The 20,418-nt window shown below is 46.4% G+C and overlaps 3 protein-coding genes across 13 annotated transcripts in view; 2 read left to right on the top strand and 1 right to left on the bottom strand.

The window, feature by feature from the left end:
* LOC119566337 overlaps positions 1-3,131 on the bottom strand; it is a gene marked incomplete at its 5' end in the record, with an annotated part of 34,268 nt that extends 31,137 nt beyond the window's left edge. The window contains 2 exons of the mRNA XM_043549296.1: positions 1,243-1,314; positions 3,093-3,131. Of these exons, the coding sequence (XP_043405231.1) occupies positions 1,243-1,314; positions 3,093-3,131 (111 nt within the window). The remainder of the gene's footprint in view (positions 1-1,242; positions 1,315-3,092) is intronic.
* LOC119566513 (maestro heat-like repeat-containing protein family member 7) overlaps positions 1-20,418 on the top strand; it is a 626,780-nt gene that overhangs the window by 114,688 nt on the left and 491,674 nt on the right. The gene's annotated exons all lie outside the window — the stretch shown is intronic.
* The window catches only part of LOC119566252 (interferon-induced very large GTPase 1-like), an 858,959-nt gene that overhangs the window by 429,558 nt on the left and 408,983 nt on the right, over positions 1-20,418 (top strand). The window lies entirely within an intron of this gene.

Raw genomic sequence — 20,418 nt, 5'->3', positions numbered from 1 at the left:
CATGCCGTGGCTTATGGGAGTCGCGTGGTGTAGCCTCCAACCCAGCACCCAGGCTGGAGCACCAGAGCAGGGCTGAGCCGCGTGGTGCGGCCTGCGGACCGGCTTAAAATGGCTCACGGGCCGGATCTGGCCTGCGCGCCGTAGTTTGCCCACCCCTGGATTAAACTGTTTCAGCTCGAGGAGGAGGAGGGGGGACTTGTTCCAGAGCTCAGGTCACCTCTTTCAGTGCCTCCTGCCAGTAACTCTCTCTCTTTTAAATTGAAGGGAACTCCAGCTTCAGTGCCACCTCTGAGCGCAGCTATGGTAGCACAGCATGAGGGAATGCCTCAGGCAGCAAAGTCCCAAGCATTTCTTGGCTTTATCGGTGAAAACCAGCACCTTATAGTCAAACCAGAAACCGAAGGCAGTGCAGTGCCCCAGGAAGCACTGCTTAATAATCTGATTCCCACATCCACACCACCTTAAAATTCTAGCTTGATTTAGGATGCAGCCACACCAAGAGCAGGTTGCAGTGACCCAGTCTGGAGATGACAAAGGCACAGACCATGGGAGTGAGTTCTGCATCCGAATGAAACCTTCACAAAATCCTGGACAGAGGCAGATGCATCCCTCGGCCCTTCTACTAAGTCACCAGCTAAGAGCAGCTAGGGGCACAACCATATAACCGAAATGCAACACAGGTCACAAATGGTCACATTGTCAACCAATGGGGAGAAATCATCTTCACCACCTCCTTTGACAGTTTCCCCAACCTACCAGGATCAACTCAGCCTTATGCAAATTGATTTCAGCCAGATCACTCGCATCCATGCCCAGTCTCCCACACATTAGTGTGTGCAGAAACTGCCTTGGGATCTCATATTAACCACGACTTAGTGGTTCCAGATTCCACAGAGAACCCATCCAGAGAGCCAAGAAGAACAAATGCACATAACCTCCACTGAAACAAAGCTCTGTGAATATTCTGTGGCTCCATAACAACTGGCCCATCTCAAGACAGCAGCATTTGAAGTTTTCATGCTTTCATGGGCTGTGCCAAACACAGATAACATTCATAATTTGAAATAAAAAGTTCTCAAGATATACCTGTGTTTGCCATCTGCTACAGGTAGGTTGTATGGGGCACTGTAACCTGACAGTGGCCAAATCCAGACCCTTCAGCAATGAAACCCACCCCAACAGTTTAAATCTGTCACTGTGCACTATTTCCTTAGCTGCAATGTCACGTTCCACTCCGCTTACCTCTCTTTCTCTTTCTGGTTCCTTCTGGCAATCATGCAAAGAAGCAGGAGATCGTTGGAGCAGGTCTGGGGCCTGTGAGAGTTGGAGAAAAAAATGTTACCTATTAGAGTCCAAAAAGGCCAGTATCGTCACAGGATTTTCCTCACACCCCTTTGCAAACACACAAACAACTCCCCTTAAATACATAGAGTGACAGTCAGAAGAGATGGAAGACGGGTGAAGGTCCCCTCTCCTCCCTGTGCATCACTTGAGGCTGGAAAGGGGTTGCAGACCTGTGGAACGGTTGCAAAATACCCAAGTGTCACTTTACCCTTTTTTACCTGTGGTTCTGGTTGTGGTTTAGAAGCCACTGTTTCACCTGTGTGGGGAGGGATAGCTCAGTGGTTTGAGCACTGGCCTGCTAAACCCAGGGTTGTGAGTTCAATCCTTGAGGGGGCCATTTAGTGATCTGGGGCAAAAAGTGGGGATTGGTCCTGTTTTGAGCAGGGGGTTGGACTAGATGACCTCCTGAGGTCCCTTCCAACCCTGATATTCTATGATTCTATGAGGAGGCTTCTGCTGAACCTTTGAGAAATGGAATGACACATTTCGAATAAGCCTGAGACAGATTGATAATGTTCAACCACACGTGGTTAGGGAGCTGACAGGTGCGTACAGGAAGTTGGAAGGGGAAAAGAGGCTGGGGAATGACTGTGGCTTAGAGAGGCATGTAGTTTAGACCAGATGCGAAGGCAATGCAATGGCCGTGTGTGCGAGCACACACAGACACACGCACACAGAGAAATATCTAGTTAGATTATGTGGCTATCGAAAAGGAGATATCTGTCTAAGGAAGCCAGTAACAACGGCACTGAAAGCAATAAACGATGATGTCATTTGACCTGGCCGGCAACAGACTCTTCTCAGAGGGGCGGGCTGAGGTGAGCTAAACAGAAAATTGTGGGGGCTTTGGCCCTCTTTCCCGATTCCTATGTTAAAATGCGTAACAGTTAAAGTGGGCAGAAAGGGGAAATGAAACTATCCTAAAAAGAGAAAAAAAAAACCTTTATTCATGACTGAAGAAGAGATGTCATCGAGAGATCATGGGGTTTTAGATAGACTATTCATGAATAACTAAACCAAGAATATAAACTGGCTCTTACTAGTTTGCCCAAGAATTTCAAAAAGAGTTACAAAAGGGGGGTAGCTGTATTGTCATCAAAATCTGAACACTTTGAGGCCTCTAGAATCAGAATTGTTAGAAGGATTGGTTTGCTTGTTGATGGCATTGTGATGGGAAAATAAGTTACCCTAGCTTCCACCTGCACTCCATACTCAAGTTCAATATCCTTTTTGGGGAATTTCCTCATCCTCACAAGCCTTACTTCTGATCTCATTATGCTAAGAGGTGGTATAAATGCAGTCCTTAATCCCATTGTAGGCCACGTCTACACAGTGATGTTACATTGATTTAATTTGTTCCCTCTAAGAACAGTGATTTAATATATAGGACTAAAGTGTATTCACATCATTTGGTCTTCCTAATACAGGTACCTTCTTGTTAAGCTTTCTGTCCACACAGTTTTGCACTTATTCAAATCAACCACTCAGTATTCAAGTGCTGCTATGACCTGGATTGTTGTCATGGTACACTGAGGGATGTGAGGGACAGGAACGACATGTTGACGTCTTTCTCTCTTATCCAAACCCCCCTTCCCTTAAACACCCAGAGGAATGGTCAGAGGTGATATAGATGGAAAGGGAGGTAAAGCTCCCCTCTTGTCTTACTGACTCACTTGGGGCTGGCAATGTGCCGCTGACCTACTGAACGGCTGCAGAATACCCAAGTGTCACTTGCCCCTTTTTTTTACCTGTGGTTCTGGTTGTGGTTTAGAAGCCACTGCTTCACCAGTGCGGGGAGGAGGCTTCTCCTGAACCTGTGAGAAATGGAATGAGACATTTCAAACATGCCTGAGACAGATTGATAAAGTTGAAAGTGACATTGTGAGGGAACTGAGAGGTGCACACAGGAAGGTGGAAGGGGAAAAGCAGCTGGGGAATTACTGTGGCTTAGAGACGCATGCAGTTTAGTCCAGATGCAAAGGCAATTCAATGAACACATGCGTGAGCACACATAGACACCTACACACAGATATATCCAGTTGGATTATGTGGCTTTGGAAAAGGAGATCACTGTCACAGGAAGCTAGTAACAACGGCTCTGGAAGTAATAAACGATGATGTCATTTGACCAGGCTGGCTACAGACACTTCTCAGTGGGGCTGGCTGAGGTGGGCTCCGCAGAAAATTGTGGGGCCTGTAGCCCTCCTTGCCTATTCCTGGATTAAAATGCTTAACAGTTAAAGTGGGGGGAAAGGGGAAATGAAACTATTCTAAAAAGACAAAAATAACTCGTTTCTTGACTTAAGAAGAGATGTCATCCAGAGGTCGTGGGGTTTTAGAGAAAGTATTCATTCATATCTAAACCAAAAGAATAAACTGGCTCTTACTAATTTGCCCAGGAACTTCAGCAAGAGTTACAAAACGGGGTAGCTGTATTGTCATCAAAACCTGAACACCATGAGGCCTCTAGAATCAGAATTGTCAGAGAGGGATTGGTTTGCTTCTGATGGCATTGTGATGGGAAAATAAGTTACCCTAGCTTCCACCTGCACTCCATACTCAAGTTTAATATCCTTTTTGGGAGAATTTCCTGATCCTGACAAGCCTTGCTTCTGACCTCATGATACAAAGAGGTGTGTAAATGGAGCCCTTAATCCCATTTCTGGCCACTTCTACATGGTGATGTTACATCAATTTAATATGTTCCTTCAAAGAACAGTTTATTAACTATATTGGACTAAAGTGTATTCACATCATTTGTTCTTCCTAATAGAGGTACCTTCCTTGTTAATCCTTCTGTCCACAGAGCTTTGCACTTATTCAAATGAACCACTCAATATTCAAGTGGTGCTATGACCTGGGACTGTTGTCATGGCACACTGAGGGGTGTGAGGGACAGGAAAGACATGTTGACCTCTCTCTCTCTTATCCAAACCCCCCTTCTCTTAAACACTCAGAAGAATGGTCAGAGGTGATATAGATGGAAGGGAGTAAAGCTCCTCTCTTGTCTTACTGATTCACTTGGGCCTGGCAATGGGTCGCTGACCTACTGAACTGCTGCAGAATACCCAAGTGTCACTTGCCCCATTTCTTTACCTGTGGTTGTGGTTGTGGTTTAGAAGCCACTGCTTCACCAGCGTGGGGAGGAGGCTTCTCCTGAACCTGTGAGAAATGGAATGAGACATTTCAAACATGCCTGAGACAGATGGAAAACATTCAACCCCACATAGTTAGGGAGCTGAGAGGTGCGCACAAGAAGGTGGAAGGGGAAAAGCGGCTGTGGAATTACTGTGGCTTAGAGAGGCATGTAGTTTAGTCCAGATGCAAAGGTAATGCAATGCACCTGCGTGCGAGCATACAAAGACACACGCACAGACAGAAATACCAAGTTAGATTATGTGGCTATGGAAAAGGACATCAATGTCTCAGGAAGCCAGGAAGAACGGCACTGGAAACAATAAACGATGTTGTCATTTCACGGGGCCCGCAATAGACTCTTACCAGGGGGGCGGGCTGAGGTGAGCTAAACAGAAAATTGTGAGGGCTTTGGCCCTCCTTGCCTACTGCTAAGTTGAAATGCTTAACAGTTAAAGTGGGGAGAAAGGGGGAATGAAACTATCCTAAAAAAGACCCCCAAAAATTCTTGTTTCTTGACTGAAGAAGAAGATGTCATCCAGGGTCTGTGGGGTTTTAGACAGACTATTCATTCATAACTAAACCAAGAGAATATACTGGCTCTTAATAGTTTCCCCAGGAATTTCAACAAGAGTTACAAAAGCGGGGTAGCTGTATTGTTATCAAAATCTGAACACTTGGAGGCCTCTAGAATCAGAATTGTGAGAGGGATTGGTTTTCTTGTTGACGGCATTGTGATGGGAAAGGAACAGTGAACAGCAGAGAGGCTAACAGAGAGGAGTTTGCCTGGGATCTGCCTGAGAGGAGGTTAGCTAAGGGCTGCATTAAGGAGCTGTGTTGGTGAGTATTTGAGTGTCTGTTGTGGGGACAGTTTGACCGTGTGCTTGATTGTTGGTTTGAAAAGAGTGAATTGGGAGTGCTTTGTTCCAGGTGAGACTTGAGTGGGCCTGACTGTTATAAAAAGCCAGTCAGCAGCGAACCAGCTGCGCGGCAAGCAGCAGAGCGGCTAACAGAGGGAGTTTGTCTGGGAGTTCACCCGGGGAGAGCCCACTGAGGCTTACATCTTGACGGCTTCTCTGAGTAGTTACTACAACTTCTGAGGAAGCTCGTAGAAGGAAGGTAATATGGATGGGGAGTGTTCAGCTGTTGTGACCTGCACTGGATGTGCCATATTTGTCTTTCTTCCACAGGAGAGAAGCGACTTTATCTGTACAAAGTGCAAGCTGGTCTCCATATTGGAAGAGAAGGTTCAAGGTCTGGAGAAACAAGTATCGACCCTGCGTTGCTTAAGAGAAACTGAAGATTTCCTGGACAGATGTCAGGATATGCTTCTATGGGCACAATGTTCTGAGGATTCAGAGTAGGCTGCACTGCGGGGACAAGAGGACAATGAAGAAATTTGGCAGCTTGTGACCTCCAGAAGAAGAAAAGGGAGCGTCCATGTACCAGCAATGAGATACAGGTAAGTAACCGTTTTCATGTTCTCTCCACAGGTACTAATGCGGAGAGTGGACTAGATGAGACATCTGAGGGAAGGGAACAGAAGGAGACTCCGCCGATTGGAAGGCATGAGATGAGCTGTCCTAGGGATGGGGGTTCCATGACCACCGCTCCCAAGAGAAGGAGGCGGGTGGTGGTGGTTGGGGACTCTCTCCTCAGGGGGACTGAGTCATTTATCTCCTGCCCTGACCAGGAAAACCGAGAAGTCTGCTGCTTGCCAGGAGCTAGGATTCATGATGTGACGGAGAGACTGCCGAGACTCATCAAGCCCTCAGACCACTACCCCTTCCTGCTTCTCCACGTGGGCACCAATGATACTGCTTGCGTGGATCACTGCAGACTATGTGGCTCTGGGAAAAAGGATAAAGGAGTTTGAGGTGCAAGTGGTCTTCTCGTCCATCCTCCCCGTGGAAGGAAAAGGCCTGAGTAGAGACCATCGAACCCTGGAAGTCAACGAATGGCTACACAGGTGGTGTCAGAGAGAAGGCTTTGGATTCTTTGACCATGGGATGGTGTTCCAAGAAGGAGGAGTGCTAGGCAGAGACGGGCTCCACCTAACGAAGAGATGGAAGAGCATCTTCGCAAGCAGGCTGGCTAACCTAGTGAAGAGGGCTTTAATCTAGGGTCACTGGGGAAGGAGACCAAAGCCCTGAGGTAAGTGGGGAAGTGGGATACCAGGAGGAAGCAAGAGCAGGAGAGCGCAAGAGGGGAGCACTCCTGCCTCATACTGAGAAAGCAGGACAATCAGCGAGTTATCTTAAGTGCCTATACACAAATGTAAGAAGCCTGGGAAACAAGCAGGGAGAACTGGAAGTCCTGGCACAGTCAAGGAATTATGATGTGATTGGAATAACAGAGACTTGGTGGGATAACTCACATGACTGGAGTACTGTCATGGATGGATATAAACTGTTCAGGAAGGACAGGCAGGGCAGAAAAGGTGGGGGAGTTGCACTGTATGTAAGGGAGCCGTATGACTGCTCAGAGCTCAAGTATGAAACAGCAGAAAAACCTGAGAGTCTCTGGATTAAGTTTAGAAGCATGAGCAACAAGAGTGATGTCGTGATGGGAGTCTGCTATAGACCACCAGACCAGGGAGATGAGGTGGACGAGGCTTTCTTCTGGCAACTCACGGAAGTTACTAGATCGCAGGCCCTGGTTCTCATGGGAGACTTCAATCACCCTGATATCTGCTGGGAGAGCAATACAGCGGTGCACAGACAATCCAGGAAGTTTTTAGAAAGTGTAGGGGACAATTTCCTGGTGCAAGTGCTGAAGGAACTAACTCGGGACAGAGCTCCTCTTGACCTGCTGCTCACAAACTGGCAAGAATTAGTAGGGGAAGCAAAAGTGGATGGGAACCTGGGAGGCAGTGACCATGAGATGGTCGAGTTCAGGATCCTGACACAGGGAAGAAAGGAAAGCAGCAGAATACGGACCCTGGACTTCAGAAAAGCAGACTTTGACAACCTCAGGGAACTGATGGGCAGGATCCCCAGGGAGAATAACATGAGGGGGAAAGGAGTCCAGGAGAGCTGGCTGTATTTTAAAGAATCCTTATTGAGGTTACAGGGACAAACCATCCCGATGTGTAGAAAGAATAGTAAATATGGCAGGTGGCCAGCTTGGCTTAACAGTGAAATCCTTGCTGATCTTAAACACAAAGAAGAAGCTTACAAGAAGTGGAAGATTGGACAAATGACCGGGGAAGAGTATAAAAATATTGCTCGGGCATGCAGGAGTGAAATCAGGAAGGCCAAATCACACCTGGAGTTGCAGCTAGCAAGAGATGTTAAGAGTAACAAGAAGGGTTTCTTCAGGTATGTTAGCAACAAGAAGAAAGTCAAGGAAAGTGTGGGCCCCTTACTGACTGAGGGAGGCAACCTAGTGACAGAGGATGTGGAAAAAGCTAATGTACTCAATGCTTTTTTTTGCTTCTGTCTTCACAAACAAGTTCAGCTCCCAGACTACTGCACTGGGCAGCACAGCATGGGGAGGAGGTGACCAGCCCTCTATGGAGAAAGAAGTGGTTCGGGACTATTTAGAAAAGCTGGACGAGCACAAGTCCATGGGGCCAGATGCACTGCATCCGAGAGTGCTAAAGGAGTTGGCGGATGTGATTGCAGAGCCATTGGCCATTGTCTTTGAAAACTCATGGCTATCGGGGGAAGTCCCGGACGACTGGAAAAAGGCTACTGTAGTGCCCATCTTAAAAAAAAGGAAGAAGGAGGATCCTGGGAACTACAGGCCAGTCAGCCTCACCTCAGTCCCTGGAAAAATCATGGAGAAGGTCCTCAAGGAATCAATTCTGAAGCACTTAGAGGAGAGGAAAGGGATCAGGAACAGTCAGCATGTATTCACCAAGGGCCAGTCATGCCTTATTAATCTAATTGCCTTCTATGATGAGATAACTGGCTCTGTGGATGAGGGGAAAGCAGTGGACGTGTTGTTCCTTGACTTTAGGAAAGCTTTTGACATGGTCTCCCACAGTATACTTGCCAGCAAGTTAAAGAAGTATGGGCTGGATGAATGGACTATAAGGTGGATAGAAAGTTGGCTAGATTGTCGTGCTCAATGGGTAGTGATCAATGGCTCCATGTCTAGTTGGCAGCCGGTATCAAGTGGAGTGCCCCAAGGGTCGGTCCTCGGGCAGTTTTGTTCAATATCTTCATAAATGATCTGAAGGATGGTGTGGATTGCACCCTCAGTAACTTTGCAGATGACACTAAACTGGGAGGATAGGTAGATATTCTGGAGGGTAGGGATAGGATACAGAGGGCCCTAGACAAATTAGAGGATTGGGCCAAAAGAAATCTGATGAGGTTCAACAAGGACAAGTGCAGAGTCCTGCACTTAGGATGGAAGAAGCCCATGCACCGCTACAGACTAGGGACCGAATGGCTAGGCAGCAGTTCTGCGGAAAAGGACCTAGGGGTGACAGTGGATGAGAAGCTGGATATGAGTCAGCAGTGTGCCCTTGTTGCCAAGAAGGCCAATGGCATTTGGGATGTATAAGTAGGGGCATAGCGAGCAGATCGAGGGACGTGATCGTTCCCCTCTATTCGACACTGGTGAGGCCTCATCTGGAGTACTGTGTCCAGTTTTTGGGCCCCACACTACAAGAAGGAAGTGTAAAAATTGAAAAGAGTCCAGCGGAGGGCAACAAAATGATGAGGGGACTGGAACACATGACTTATGAGGAGAGGCTGAGGGAACTGGGATTGTTTAGTCTGTGGAAGAGAAGAATGAGAGGCGATTGATAGCTGCTTTCAACTACCTGAAAGGGGTTCCAAAGAGGATGGATCTAGACTTTTCTCAGTGGTAGCAGATGAAAGAACAAGGAGGGAATGGTCTCAAGTTGCAGTGGGGGAGGTTTAGGTTGGATATTAGGAAAAACCTTTTCACTAGGAGGGTGGTGAAGCACTGGAATGCGTTACCTAGGGAGGTGGTGGAATCTCCTTCCTTAGAAGTTTTTAAGGTCAGGCTTGACAAAGCCCTGGCTGGGATGATTTAGTTGGGGATTGGTCCTGCTTTGAGCAGGGGGTTGGACTAGATGACCTCCTGAGGTCCCTTCCAACCCTGATATTCTATGATTCTGTGATACCCTAGCTTCCATCTGCACTCTACACTCAGGTTCAGTATCCTTTTTAGAGATTTTCCTCATCCTCACAAGCCTTACTTCTGATCTCATTATGCTAAGAGGTGGTGTAAAATGCAGCCCTTAATCCCATTTTAGGCCACGTCTACACGGCGATGTTACATTGATTTAATTTGTTCCCTCTAAGAACAGTGATTTAACTATATAGGACTGAAGTGTGTTCACATCATTTGGTCTTCCTAACAGAGGTACCTTCCCTGTTAAGCCTTCTGTCTCCACAGTTTTGCACTTATTCAAATGAACCACTCAGTATTCTCGTGGTGCTATGACCTGGGATTATTGTCATGGCACACTGAGGGATGTGAGGGATAGGAAAGACATGTTGACGTCTCACTCTTTTATTCCAAACACCCCTTCCCTTAAACACCAGAGGAATGGTCAGAGGTGATATAGATGGAAAGGGAGTAGAGCTCCCTTCTTGTCTTACTGACTCACTTGGGGCTGGCAATGGGTCGCTGACCTACTGAACTGCTGCAGAGTACCCAAGTGTCACTTGCCCCATTTGTTTACCTGTGGTTGTGGTTGTGGTTTAGAAGCCACTGCTTCACCAGTGCGGGGAGGAGGCTTCTCCTGAACCTGTGAGAAATGGAATGAGACATTTCAAACACACCTGAGACAGATTGATAACGTTCAAAGCCACATTGTTCGGGAACTGAGAGGTGCGCACAAGAAGGTGAAAGAGGAAAAGCGGCTGGGGAATTACTGTGGCTTAGAGGGGCATGGAGTGTAGTCCAGATGCAAAGGCAATACAATACATAGGCGCGCGAGCACACACGCCAACGGATAGAAATATCCAGCTGGGTTATGTGGCTATGGAAAATAAGGAAGCCAATAACTAAGGCCCAATAACTAACGATAACTAATGTCAAAGGAAGCCAGTGACAAAGGCACTGGAAGCAGTAAATGATGATGTCATTTGACCGGGCCAAAGACAGACTCTTCCCAGTGGGGCGGGCTGAGAAAGGCTACACAGAAAATTGTACAGACTGTGGCCCTCCTTGCCTATTCCTAGGTAAAAATGCTTAACAGTTAAAGTGAGCAGAAAGGGGAAATGAAACTATCCTAGAAAGAGACAAAAATCCTTTTTCATGACGGAAGAAGAGATGTCATCGAGAGATCGTGGGGTTTTAGAATGACTATTCATGAATAACTAAACCAAGAGAATAAACTGGCTCTTACTACTTTGCCCAGGAGTTTCAGCAAGAGTTACAAAACGCGGTAACTGTAATGTCATCACAATCCGAACACCCTGAGGCCTCTAGAATAAGAAGTCTTAGAGGGATTGGTTTGCTTCTTGATGCCATTGTGATGGGAAAAGAAGTTACCCTAGCTTCCATCTGCACTCCATTCTCAAGTTTAATATCCTTATTGGGGAATTTCCTCATCCTGACAAGCCTTGCTTCTGATCTCATTATGCTAAGAGGTGGTGTCAATGCAGTCCTTAATCCCATTTTAGGCCACGTCGACATGGTGACGTTACATCGATTTACTATGTTCCCACGAAGAGCACTGATTTAACTATATCGGACTAAAGTCTATTCACATCATTTGTTCTTCTGAATAGAGGTAACTTTCTTCTTAAGCCTTCTGTCCAGACAGTTCTGCACTTATTCAAATCAACCACTCAGTATTCAAGTGGTACTGTGACCTGGGACTCTTGCCATGGCACACTGAGGGATGTGAGGGACAGGAAAGAGACGTTGACCTCTCTCTCTCTCTTATCCAAACCCCACTTCCCTTTAACACCCAGAGTAATAGGTCAGAGGTGATATAGATGAAAGGGAGTCGAATCTCCCCTCTTGTCTTCCTGACTCACTTGGGGCTGGCAATGGGTCGCTGACCTACTGAACTGCTGCAGAATACCCAAGTGTCACTTGCCCCATTTGTTTACCTGTGGTTGTGGTTGTGGTTTAGAAGCCACTGCTTCACCAGTACGGGGAGGAGGCTTCTCCTGAACCTGTGAGAAAGGGAATGAGACATTTCAAACACACCTGAGACAGACTGATAAAGTTCAAAGCCACATTCTTCGGGAACTGAGAGGTGCGCACAAGAAGGTGAAAGAGGAAAAGCGGCTGGGGAATTACTGTGGCTCAGAGAGGAATGGAGTTTAGTCCAGATGCAAAGGCAATGCAATACACATGCGCGTGAGCACACACACATGCGCGAGCACATAGGAATATCCAGTTGGATTATGTGGCTATGGAAAAGGAGATCACTCTCACAGGAAGCCAGGAACATAGGCACTGGAAGCAATAACCATGATGTCATTTGACCGGGCCGGCGACAGACTCTTCCCAGTGGGGCGGGCTGAGGAGGGCTACACAGATAATTGTGCGGGCTGTGGCCCTCCTTACGTATTCCTCCGTTAAAATGCTAAACAATTAAAGTGGGAGGAAAGGGCAAATGAAACTATTCTAGAAAGACAAAAAATATCTTCTTTCTTGACTTCACAACAGATGTCATCCAGAGCTCGTGGGCTTTTAGACAAACTATTCATTAATAGCTAAAGCAAGAGAAGAAACTGGCTCTTATTACTTTGCCCAGGAGTTTCAGCAAGAGTTACAAAACGCGGTAACTGTAATGTCATCACAATCCGAACACCCTGAGGCCTCTAGAATAAGAAGTCTTAGAGGGATCGGTTTGCTTCTTGATGCCATTGTGATGGGAAAATCAGTTACCCTAGCTTCCATCTGCACTCCATTCTCAAGTTTAATATCCTTAACGGGGAATTTCCTCATCCTGACAAGCCTCGCTTCTGATCTCATTATGCTAAGAGGTGGTGTCAATGCAGTCCTTAATCCCATTTTAGGCCACGTCGACATGGTGACGTTACATCGATTTACTATGTTCCCACGAAGAGCACTGATTTAACTATATCGGAGTAAAGTCTATTCACATCATTTGTTCTTCCGAATAGAGGCTAACTTCCTTCTTAAGCCTTCTGTCCACACAGTTCTGCACTTATCAAATCAACCACTCAGTATTCAAGTGGTACTGTGACCTGGGACTCCTTGCCATGGCACATTGAGGGATGTGAGGGACAGGAAAGAGACGTTGACCTCTCTCTCTCTCTTATCCAACCCCACTTCCCTTTAACACCCAGAGTAATAGTCAGAGGTGATATAGATGAAAAGGGAGTCGATCTCCCTCCCTCTTGTCTTCCTGACTCACTTGGGGCTGGCAATGGGTCGCTGACCTACTGAACGGCTGCAGAAGACCCAAGTGTCACTTGTCCCTTTTTTTACCTGTGGTTGTGGTTGTGGTTTAGAAGCCACTGCTTCACCTAGTGCTGGGGAGGAGGCTTCTCCTGAACCTGTGAGAAAGGGAATGAGACATTTCAAACACACCTGAGACAGATTGATAAAGTTCAAAGCCACATTGTTCGGGAACTGAGAGGTGCGCACAAGAAGGTGGAAAGGAGAAAAGCGGCTGGGGAATTCCTGTGGCTTAGAGGGGCATGGAGTGTAGTCCAGATGCAAAGGCAATACAAATACACAGGCGCGCGAGCACACACGCCAACGCATAGAAATATCCAGCTGGGTTATGTGGCTATGGAAAATAAGGAAGCCAATAACTAAGGCCCAATAACTAACTGATAACTAATGTCTAAGGAAGCCAGTGAACAAAGGCACTGGAAGCAGTAAATGATGATGTCATTTGACCGGGCCAGAGACAGACTCTTCCCAGTGGGGCGGGCTGAGAAAGGCTACACAGATAATTGTACCGACTGTGGCCCTCCTTGCCTATTCCTAAGGTAAAAATGCTTAACGGTTAAAGTGGGCAGAAAGGGGAAACGAAAACTATCCTAAGAAGAGACAAAAATTCCTTTTTCATGACGGAAGAAGAGATGTCATCGAGAGATTCGTGGGGTTTTAGAATGACTATTCATGAATAACTAAACCAAGAGAATAAACTGCCTCTTACTACTTTGCCCAGGAATGTCAGAAAGAGTTACAAAAGGGGGGTAGCTGTATTGTCATCAAAATCGGAACACTTTGAGGCCTCTAGAATCAGAAATTGTAGAGGGATTGGTTTGCTCCTTGATGGTATTGTGATGGGAAAAGAAGTTACCCTAGCTTCCACCTGCACTCCATACTCAAGTTCAATATCAATTTTGGGAGAATTTCCTGATCCTGACAAGCCTTGCTTCTGACCTCATGATACGAAGAGGTGGTGTCAATGGAGCCCTTAATCTCATTTAGGCCACATCTACATGGTGATGTTACATCGATTTAAATGTTCCCTCCAAGAACAGGTTTTTAACTATATCGGATTAAAGTTGTAGTCACATCATTTGTTCTTCCTAATAGAGGTAACTCCCTTGTTAAGCCTACTGTCCACACAGTTCTGCACTTATTCAAATCAACCACTCAGTATTCTCGTGCTGCTATGACCTGGGACTGTTGCCAGGGCACACTGAGGGATGTGTGGGACAGGAACGAGATGCTGACCTGTCTCTCTCATATCAAAACCCCCCTTCTCTTAAACACCCAGAGGAATGGGCAGAGGTGATATTGATGGAAAGGGAGGAGAGCTCCCCTCTTGTCTTCCTGACTCACTTGGGGCTGGCAATGGGTCGCTGACCTACTCAACTGCTGCAGAATACCCAAGTGTCACTTGCCCCATTTGTTTACCTGTGGTTGTGGTTGTGGTTTAGAAGCCACTGCTTCACCAGTGCGGGGAGGAGGCTTCTCCTGAACCTGTGAGAAAGGGAATGAGACATTTCAAACACACCTGAGACAGATTGATAACGTTCAAAGCCACATTGTTCGGGAACTGAGAGGTGCGCACAAGAAGGTGAAAGAGGAAAAGCGGCTGGGGAATTACTGTGGCTCAGAGAGGAATGGAGTTTAGTCCAGATGCAAAGGCAATGCAATACACATGCGCGTGAGCACACACACATGCGCGAGCACATAGGAATATCCAGTTGGATTATGTGGCTATGGAAAAGGAGATCACTCTCACAGGAAGCCAGGAACATAGGCACTGGAAGCAATAAACCATGATGTCATTTGACCGGGCCGGCGACAGACTCTTCCCAGTGGGGCGGGCTGAGGAGGGCTACACAGATAATTGTGCGGGCTGTGGCCCTCCTTACGTATTCCTCCGTTAAAATGCTAAACACTTAAAGTGGGAGGAAAGGGCAAATGAAACTATTCTAGAAAGACAAAAAATATCTTCTTTCTTGACTTCACAACAGATGTCATCCAGAGGTCGTGGGCTTTTAGACAAACTATTCATTAATAGCTAAAGCAAGAGAAGAAACTGGCTCTTATTACTTTGCCCAGGAGTTTCAGCAAGAGTTACAAAACGCGGTAACTGTAATGTCATCACAATCCGAACACCCTGAGGCCTCTAGAATAAGAAGTCTTAGAGGGATTGGTTTGCTTCTTGATGCCATTGTGATGGGAAAATAAGTTACCCTAGCTTCCATCTGCACTCCATTCTCAAGTTTAATATCCTTAACGGGGAATTTCCTCATCCTGACAAGCCTCGCTTCTGATCTCATTATGCTAAGAGGTGGTGTCAATGCAGTCCTTAATCCCATTTTAGGCCACGTCGACATGGTGACGTTACATCGATTTACTATGTTCCCACGAAGAGCACTGATTTAACTCTATCGGACTAAAGTCTATTCACATCATTTGTTCTTCCGAATAGAGGTAACTTCCTTCTTAAGCCTTCTGTCCACACAGTTCTGCACTTATTCAAATCAACCACTCAGTATTCAAGTGGTGCTGTGACCTGGGACCCTTGCCATGGCACATTGAGGGATGTGAGGGACAGGAAAGGGACGTTGACCTCTCTCTCTCTCTTATCGAAACCCCACTTCCCTTTAACACCCAGAGTAATAGTCAGAGGTGATATAGATGAAAAGGGAGTCGATCTCCCTCCCCTCTTGTCTTCCTGACTCACTTGGGGCTGGCAATGGGTCGCTGACCTACTGAACGGCTGCAGAACACCCAAGTGTCACTTGTCCCTTTTTTTACCTGTGGTTGTGGTTGTGGTTTAGAAGCCACTGCTTCACCAGTGCGGGGAGGAGGCTTCTCCTGAACCTGTGAGAAAGGGAATGAGACATTTCAAACACACCTGAGACAGATTGATAAAGTTCAAAGCCACATAGTTCGGGAACTGAGAGGTGCGCACAAGAAGGTGGAAGGGGAAAAGCGGCTGGGGAATTCCTGTGGCTTAGAGGGGCATGGAGTGTAGTCCAGATGCAAAGGCAATACAATACACAGGCGCGCGAGCACACACGCCAACGCATAGAAATATCCAGCTGGGTTATGTGGCTATGGAAAATAAGGAAGCCAATAACTAAGGCCCAATAACTAATGATAACTAATGTCTAAGGAAGCCAGTGACAAAGGCACTGGAAGCAGTAAATGATGATGTCCTTTGACCGGGCCAGAGACAGACTCTTCCCAGTGGGGCGGGCTGAGAAAGGCTACACAGAAAATTGTACTGACTGTGGCCCTCCTTGCCTATTCCTAAGTAAAAATGCTTAACGGTTAAAGTGGGCAGAAAGGGGAAACGAAACTATCCTAGAAAGAGACAAAAATCCTTTTTCATGACGGAAGAAGAGATGTCATCGAGAGATCGTGGGGTTTTAGAATGACTATTCATGAATAACTAAACCAAGAGAATAAACTGGCTCTTACTACTTTGCCCAGGAATGTCAGAAAGAGTTACAAAAGGGGGGTAGCTGTATTGTCATCAAAATCGGAACACTTTGAGGCCTCTAGAATCAGAAATTGTAGAGGGATTGGTTTGCTCCTTGATGGTATTGTGATGGGAAAAGAAGTTACCCTAGCTTCCACCTGCACTCCATACTCAAGTTCAATATCAATTTTGGGAGAATTTCCTGATCCTGACAAGCCTTGCTTCTGACCTCATGATACGAAGAGGTGGTGTCAATGGAGCCCTTAATCTCATTTTAGGCCACATCTACATGGTGATGTTACATCGATTTAAAATGTTCCCTCCAAGAACAGGTTTTTAACTATATCGGATTAAAGTTGTAGTCACATCATTTGTTCTTCCTAATAGAGGTAACTTCCTTGTTAAGCCTACTGTCCACACAGTTTTGCTCTTATTCAAATCAACCACTCAGTATTCTCGTGCTGCTATGACCTGGGACTGTTGCCAGGGCACACTGAGGGATGTGTGGGACAGGAACGAGATGCTGACCTCTCTCTCTCATATCAAACCCCCCTTCTCTTAAACACCCAGAGGAATGGGCAGAGGTGATATTGATGGAAAGGGAGGAGAGCTCCCTCTTGTCTTCCTGACTCACTTGGGGCTGGCAATGGGTCGCTGACCTACTCAACTGCTGCAGAATACCCAAGTGTCACTTGCCCCATTTGTTTACCTGTGGTTGTGGTTGTGGTTTAGAAGCCACTGCTTCACCAGTACGGGGAGGAGGCTTCTCCTGAACCTGTGAGAAACGGAATGAGACATTTCAAACACACCTGAGACAGATTGATAACGTTCAAAGCCACATTGTTCGGGAACTGAGAGGTGCGCACAAGAAGGTGAAAGAGGAAAAGCGGCTGGGGAATTACTGTGGCTTAGAGGGGCATGGAGTGTAGTCCAGATGCAAAGGCAATGCAATACACATGCACGTGAGCACACACACACGCGCGAGCACATAGGAATATCCAGTTGGATTATGTGGCTATGGAAAAGGAGATCACTCTCACAGGAAGCCAGGAACATAGGCACTGGAAGCAATAAACCATGATGTCATTTGACCGGGCCGGCGACAGACTCTTCCCAGTGGGGCGGGCTGAGGAGGGCTACACAGATAATTGTGCGGGCTGTGGCCCTCCTTACGTATTCCTCCGTTAAAATGCTAAACACTTAAAGTGGGAGGAAAGGGCAAATGAAACTATTCTAGAAAGACAAAAAATATCTTCTTTCTTGACTTCACAACAGATGTCATCCAGAGGTCGTGGGCTTTTAGACAAACTATTCATTAATAGCTAAAGCAAGAGAAGAAACTGGCTCTTATTACTTTGCCCAGGAGTTTCAGCAAGAGTTACAAAACGCGGTAACTGTAATGTCATCACAATCCGAACACCATGAGGCCTCTAGAATAAGAAGTCTTAGAGGGATCGGTTTGCTTCTTGATGCCATTGTGATGGGAAAATAACTTACCCTAGCTTCCATCTGCACTCCATTCTCAAGTTTAATATCCTTAATCTGGAATTTCCTCATCCTGACAAGCCTTGCTTCTGATCTCATTATGCTAAGAGGTGGTGTCAATGCAGTCCTTAATCCCATTTTAGGCCACGTCGACATGGTGACGTTACATCGATTTACTATGTTCCCACGAAGAGCACTGATTTAACTCTATCGGACTAAAGTCTATTCACATCATTTGCTCTTCCGAATAGAGGTAACTTCCTTCTTAAGCCTTCTGTCCACACAGTTCTGCACTTATTCAAATCAACCACTCAGTATTCAAGTGGTGCTGTGACCTGGGACTCTTGCCATGGCACGTTGAGAGAGGGGAGAGACAGGAAAGAGACGTTGACCTCTCTCTCTCTCTTATCGAAACCCCGCTTCCCTTTAACACCCAGAGTAATGGTCAGAGGTGATATAGATGAAAAGGGAGTCGATCTCCCCTCTTGTCTTCCTGACTCACTGGGGGCTGGCAATGGGTCTCTGACCTACTGAACGGCTGCAGAAGACCCAAGTGTCACTTGTCCCTTTTTTTACCTGTGGTTTTGGTTGTGGTTTAGAAGCCACTGCTTCACCAGTGCGGGGAGGAGGCTTCTCCTGAACCTGTGAGAAATGGAATGAGACATTTCAAACACACCTGAGACAGATTGATAAAGTTCAAGCCACATTGTTCGGGAACTGAGAGGTACGCACAAGAAGGTGAAAGGGGAAAAAGCGGCTGGGGAATTACTGTGGCTTAGAGGGGCATGGAGTGTAGTCCAGATGCAAAGGCAATACAAAACACAGCGCGCGAGCACACACGCCAACGCATAGAAATATCCAGCTGGGTTATGTGGCTATGGAAAATAAGGAAGCCAATAACTAAGGCCCAATAACTAACGATAACTAATGTCTAAGGAAGCCAGTGACAAAGGCACTGGAAGCAGTAAATGATGATTTCATTTGACCGGGCCAGAGACAGACTCTTCCCAGTGGGGCGGGCTGAGAAAGGCTACACAGAAATTGTACCGACTGTGGCCCTCCTTGCCTATTCCTAGGTAAAAATGCTTAACGGTTAAAGTGGGGAGAAAGGGGAAATGAAACTATCCTAAAAAGAGACAAAAATCCTTTTTCATGACGGAAGAAGAGATGTCATTGAGAGATCGCGGGGTTTTAGAATGACTATTCATGAATAACTAAACCAAGAGAATAAACTGGCTCTTACTACTTTGCCCAGGAATTTCAGAAAGACTTACAAAAGGGGGGTAGCTGTATTGTCATCAAAATCTGAACACTTTGAGGCCTCTAGAATCAGAAATGTTAGAGGGATTGGTTTGCTCCTTGATGGTATTGTGATGGGAAAAGAAGTTACCCTAGCTTCCCACCTGCACTCCATACTCAAGTTCAATATCCTTTTGGGAGAATTTCCTGATCCTGACAAGCCTTGCTTCTGACCTCATGATACGAAGAGGTGGTGTCAATGGAGCCCTTAATCCCATTTTAGGCCACATCTACATGGTGATGTTACATCGATTTAATATCTTCCCTCCAAGAACAGGTTTTTAACTATATCGGATTAAAGTTGTAGCCACATCATTTGTTCTTCCTAATAGAGGTAACTTCCTTGTTAAGCCTACTGTCCACACAGTTTTGCACTTATTCAAATCAACCACTCAATATTCAAGTGGTGCTGTGGCCTGGGACTCTTGCCATGGCACGCTGAGGGATGTGAGGGACAGGAACGAGACGTTGACCTCTCTCTCTCTCTTATCCAAACCCCCCTTCCCTTTAACACCCAGAGGAACAGTCAGAGGTGATATAGATGAAAAGGGAGTCGATCTCCCCTCTTGTCTTCCTGACTCACTGGGGGCTGGCAATGGGTCGCTGACCTACTGAACGGCTGCAGAAGACCCAAGTGTCACTTGTCCCTTTTTTTACCTGTGGTTGTGGTTGTGGTTTAGAAGCCACTGCTTCACCAGTGCGGGGAGGAGGCTTCTCCTGAACCTGTGAGAAAGGGAATGAGACATTTCAAACACACCTGAGACAGATTGATAAAGTTCAAAGCCACATTGTTCGGGAACTGAGAGGTGCGCACAAGAAGGTGAAAGGGGAAAAGCGGCTGGGGAATTACTGTGGCTTAGAGGGGCATGGAGTGTAGTCCAGATGCAAAGGCAATACAAAACACAGGCGCGCGAGCACACACGCCAACGCATAGAAATATCCAGCTGGGTTATGTGGCTATGGAAAATAAGGAAGCCAATAACTAAGGCCCAATAACTAACGATAACTAATGTCTAAGGAAGCCAGTGACAAAGGCACTGGAAGCAGTAAATGATGATGTCATTTGACCGGGCCAGAGACAGACTCTTCCCAGTGGGGCGGGCTGAGAAAGGCTACACAGAAAATTGTACCGACTGTGGCCCTCCTTGCCTATTCCTAGTAAAAATGCTTAACGGTTAAAGTGGGCAGAAAGGGGAAATGAAACTATCCTAAAAAGAGACAAAAATTCTTTTTCATGACGGAAGAAGAGATGTCATCGAGAGATCGTGGGGTTTTAGAATGACTATTCATGAATAACTAAACCAAGAGAATAAACTGGCTCTTACTACTTTGCCCAG

The sequence above is a fragment of the Chelonia mydas genome, chromosome 6, assembly GCF_015237465.2.
Source record: "Chelonia mydas isolate rCheMyd1 chromosome 6, rCheMyd1.pri.v2, whole genome shotgun sequence".
In the NCBI taxonomy this organism is placed as follows: Eukaryota; Metazoa; Chordata; order Testudines; family Cheloniidae; genus Chelonia; species Chelonia mydas.
The sequence above is the reverse complement of the archived record's forward strand: the minus strand, read 5'-3'. Positions and strand labels throughout refer to the sequence as shown.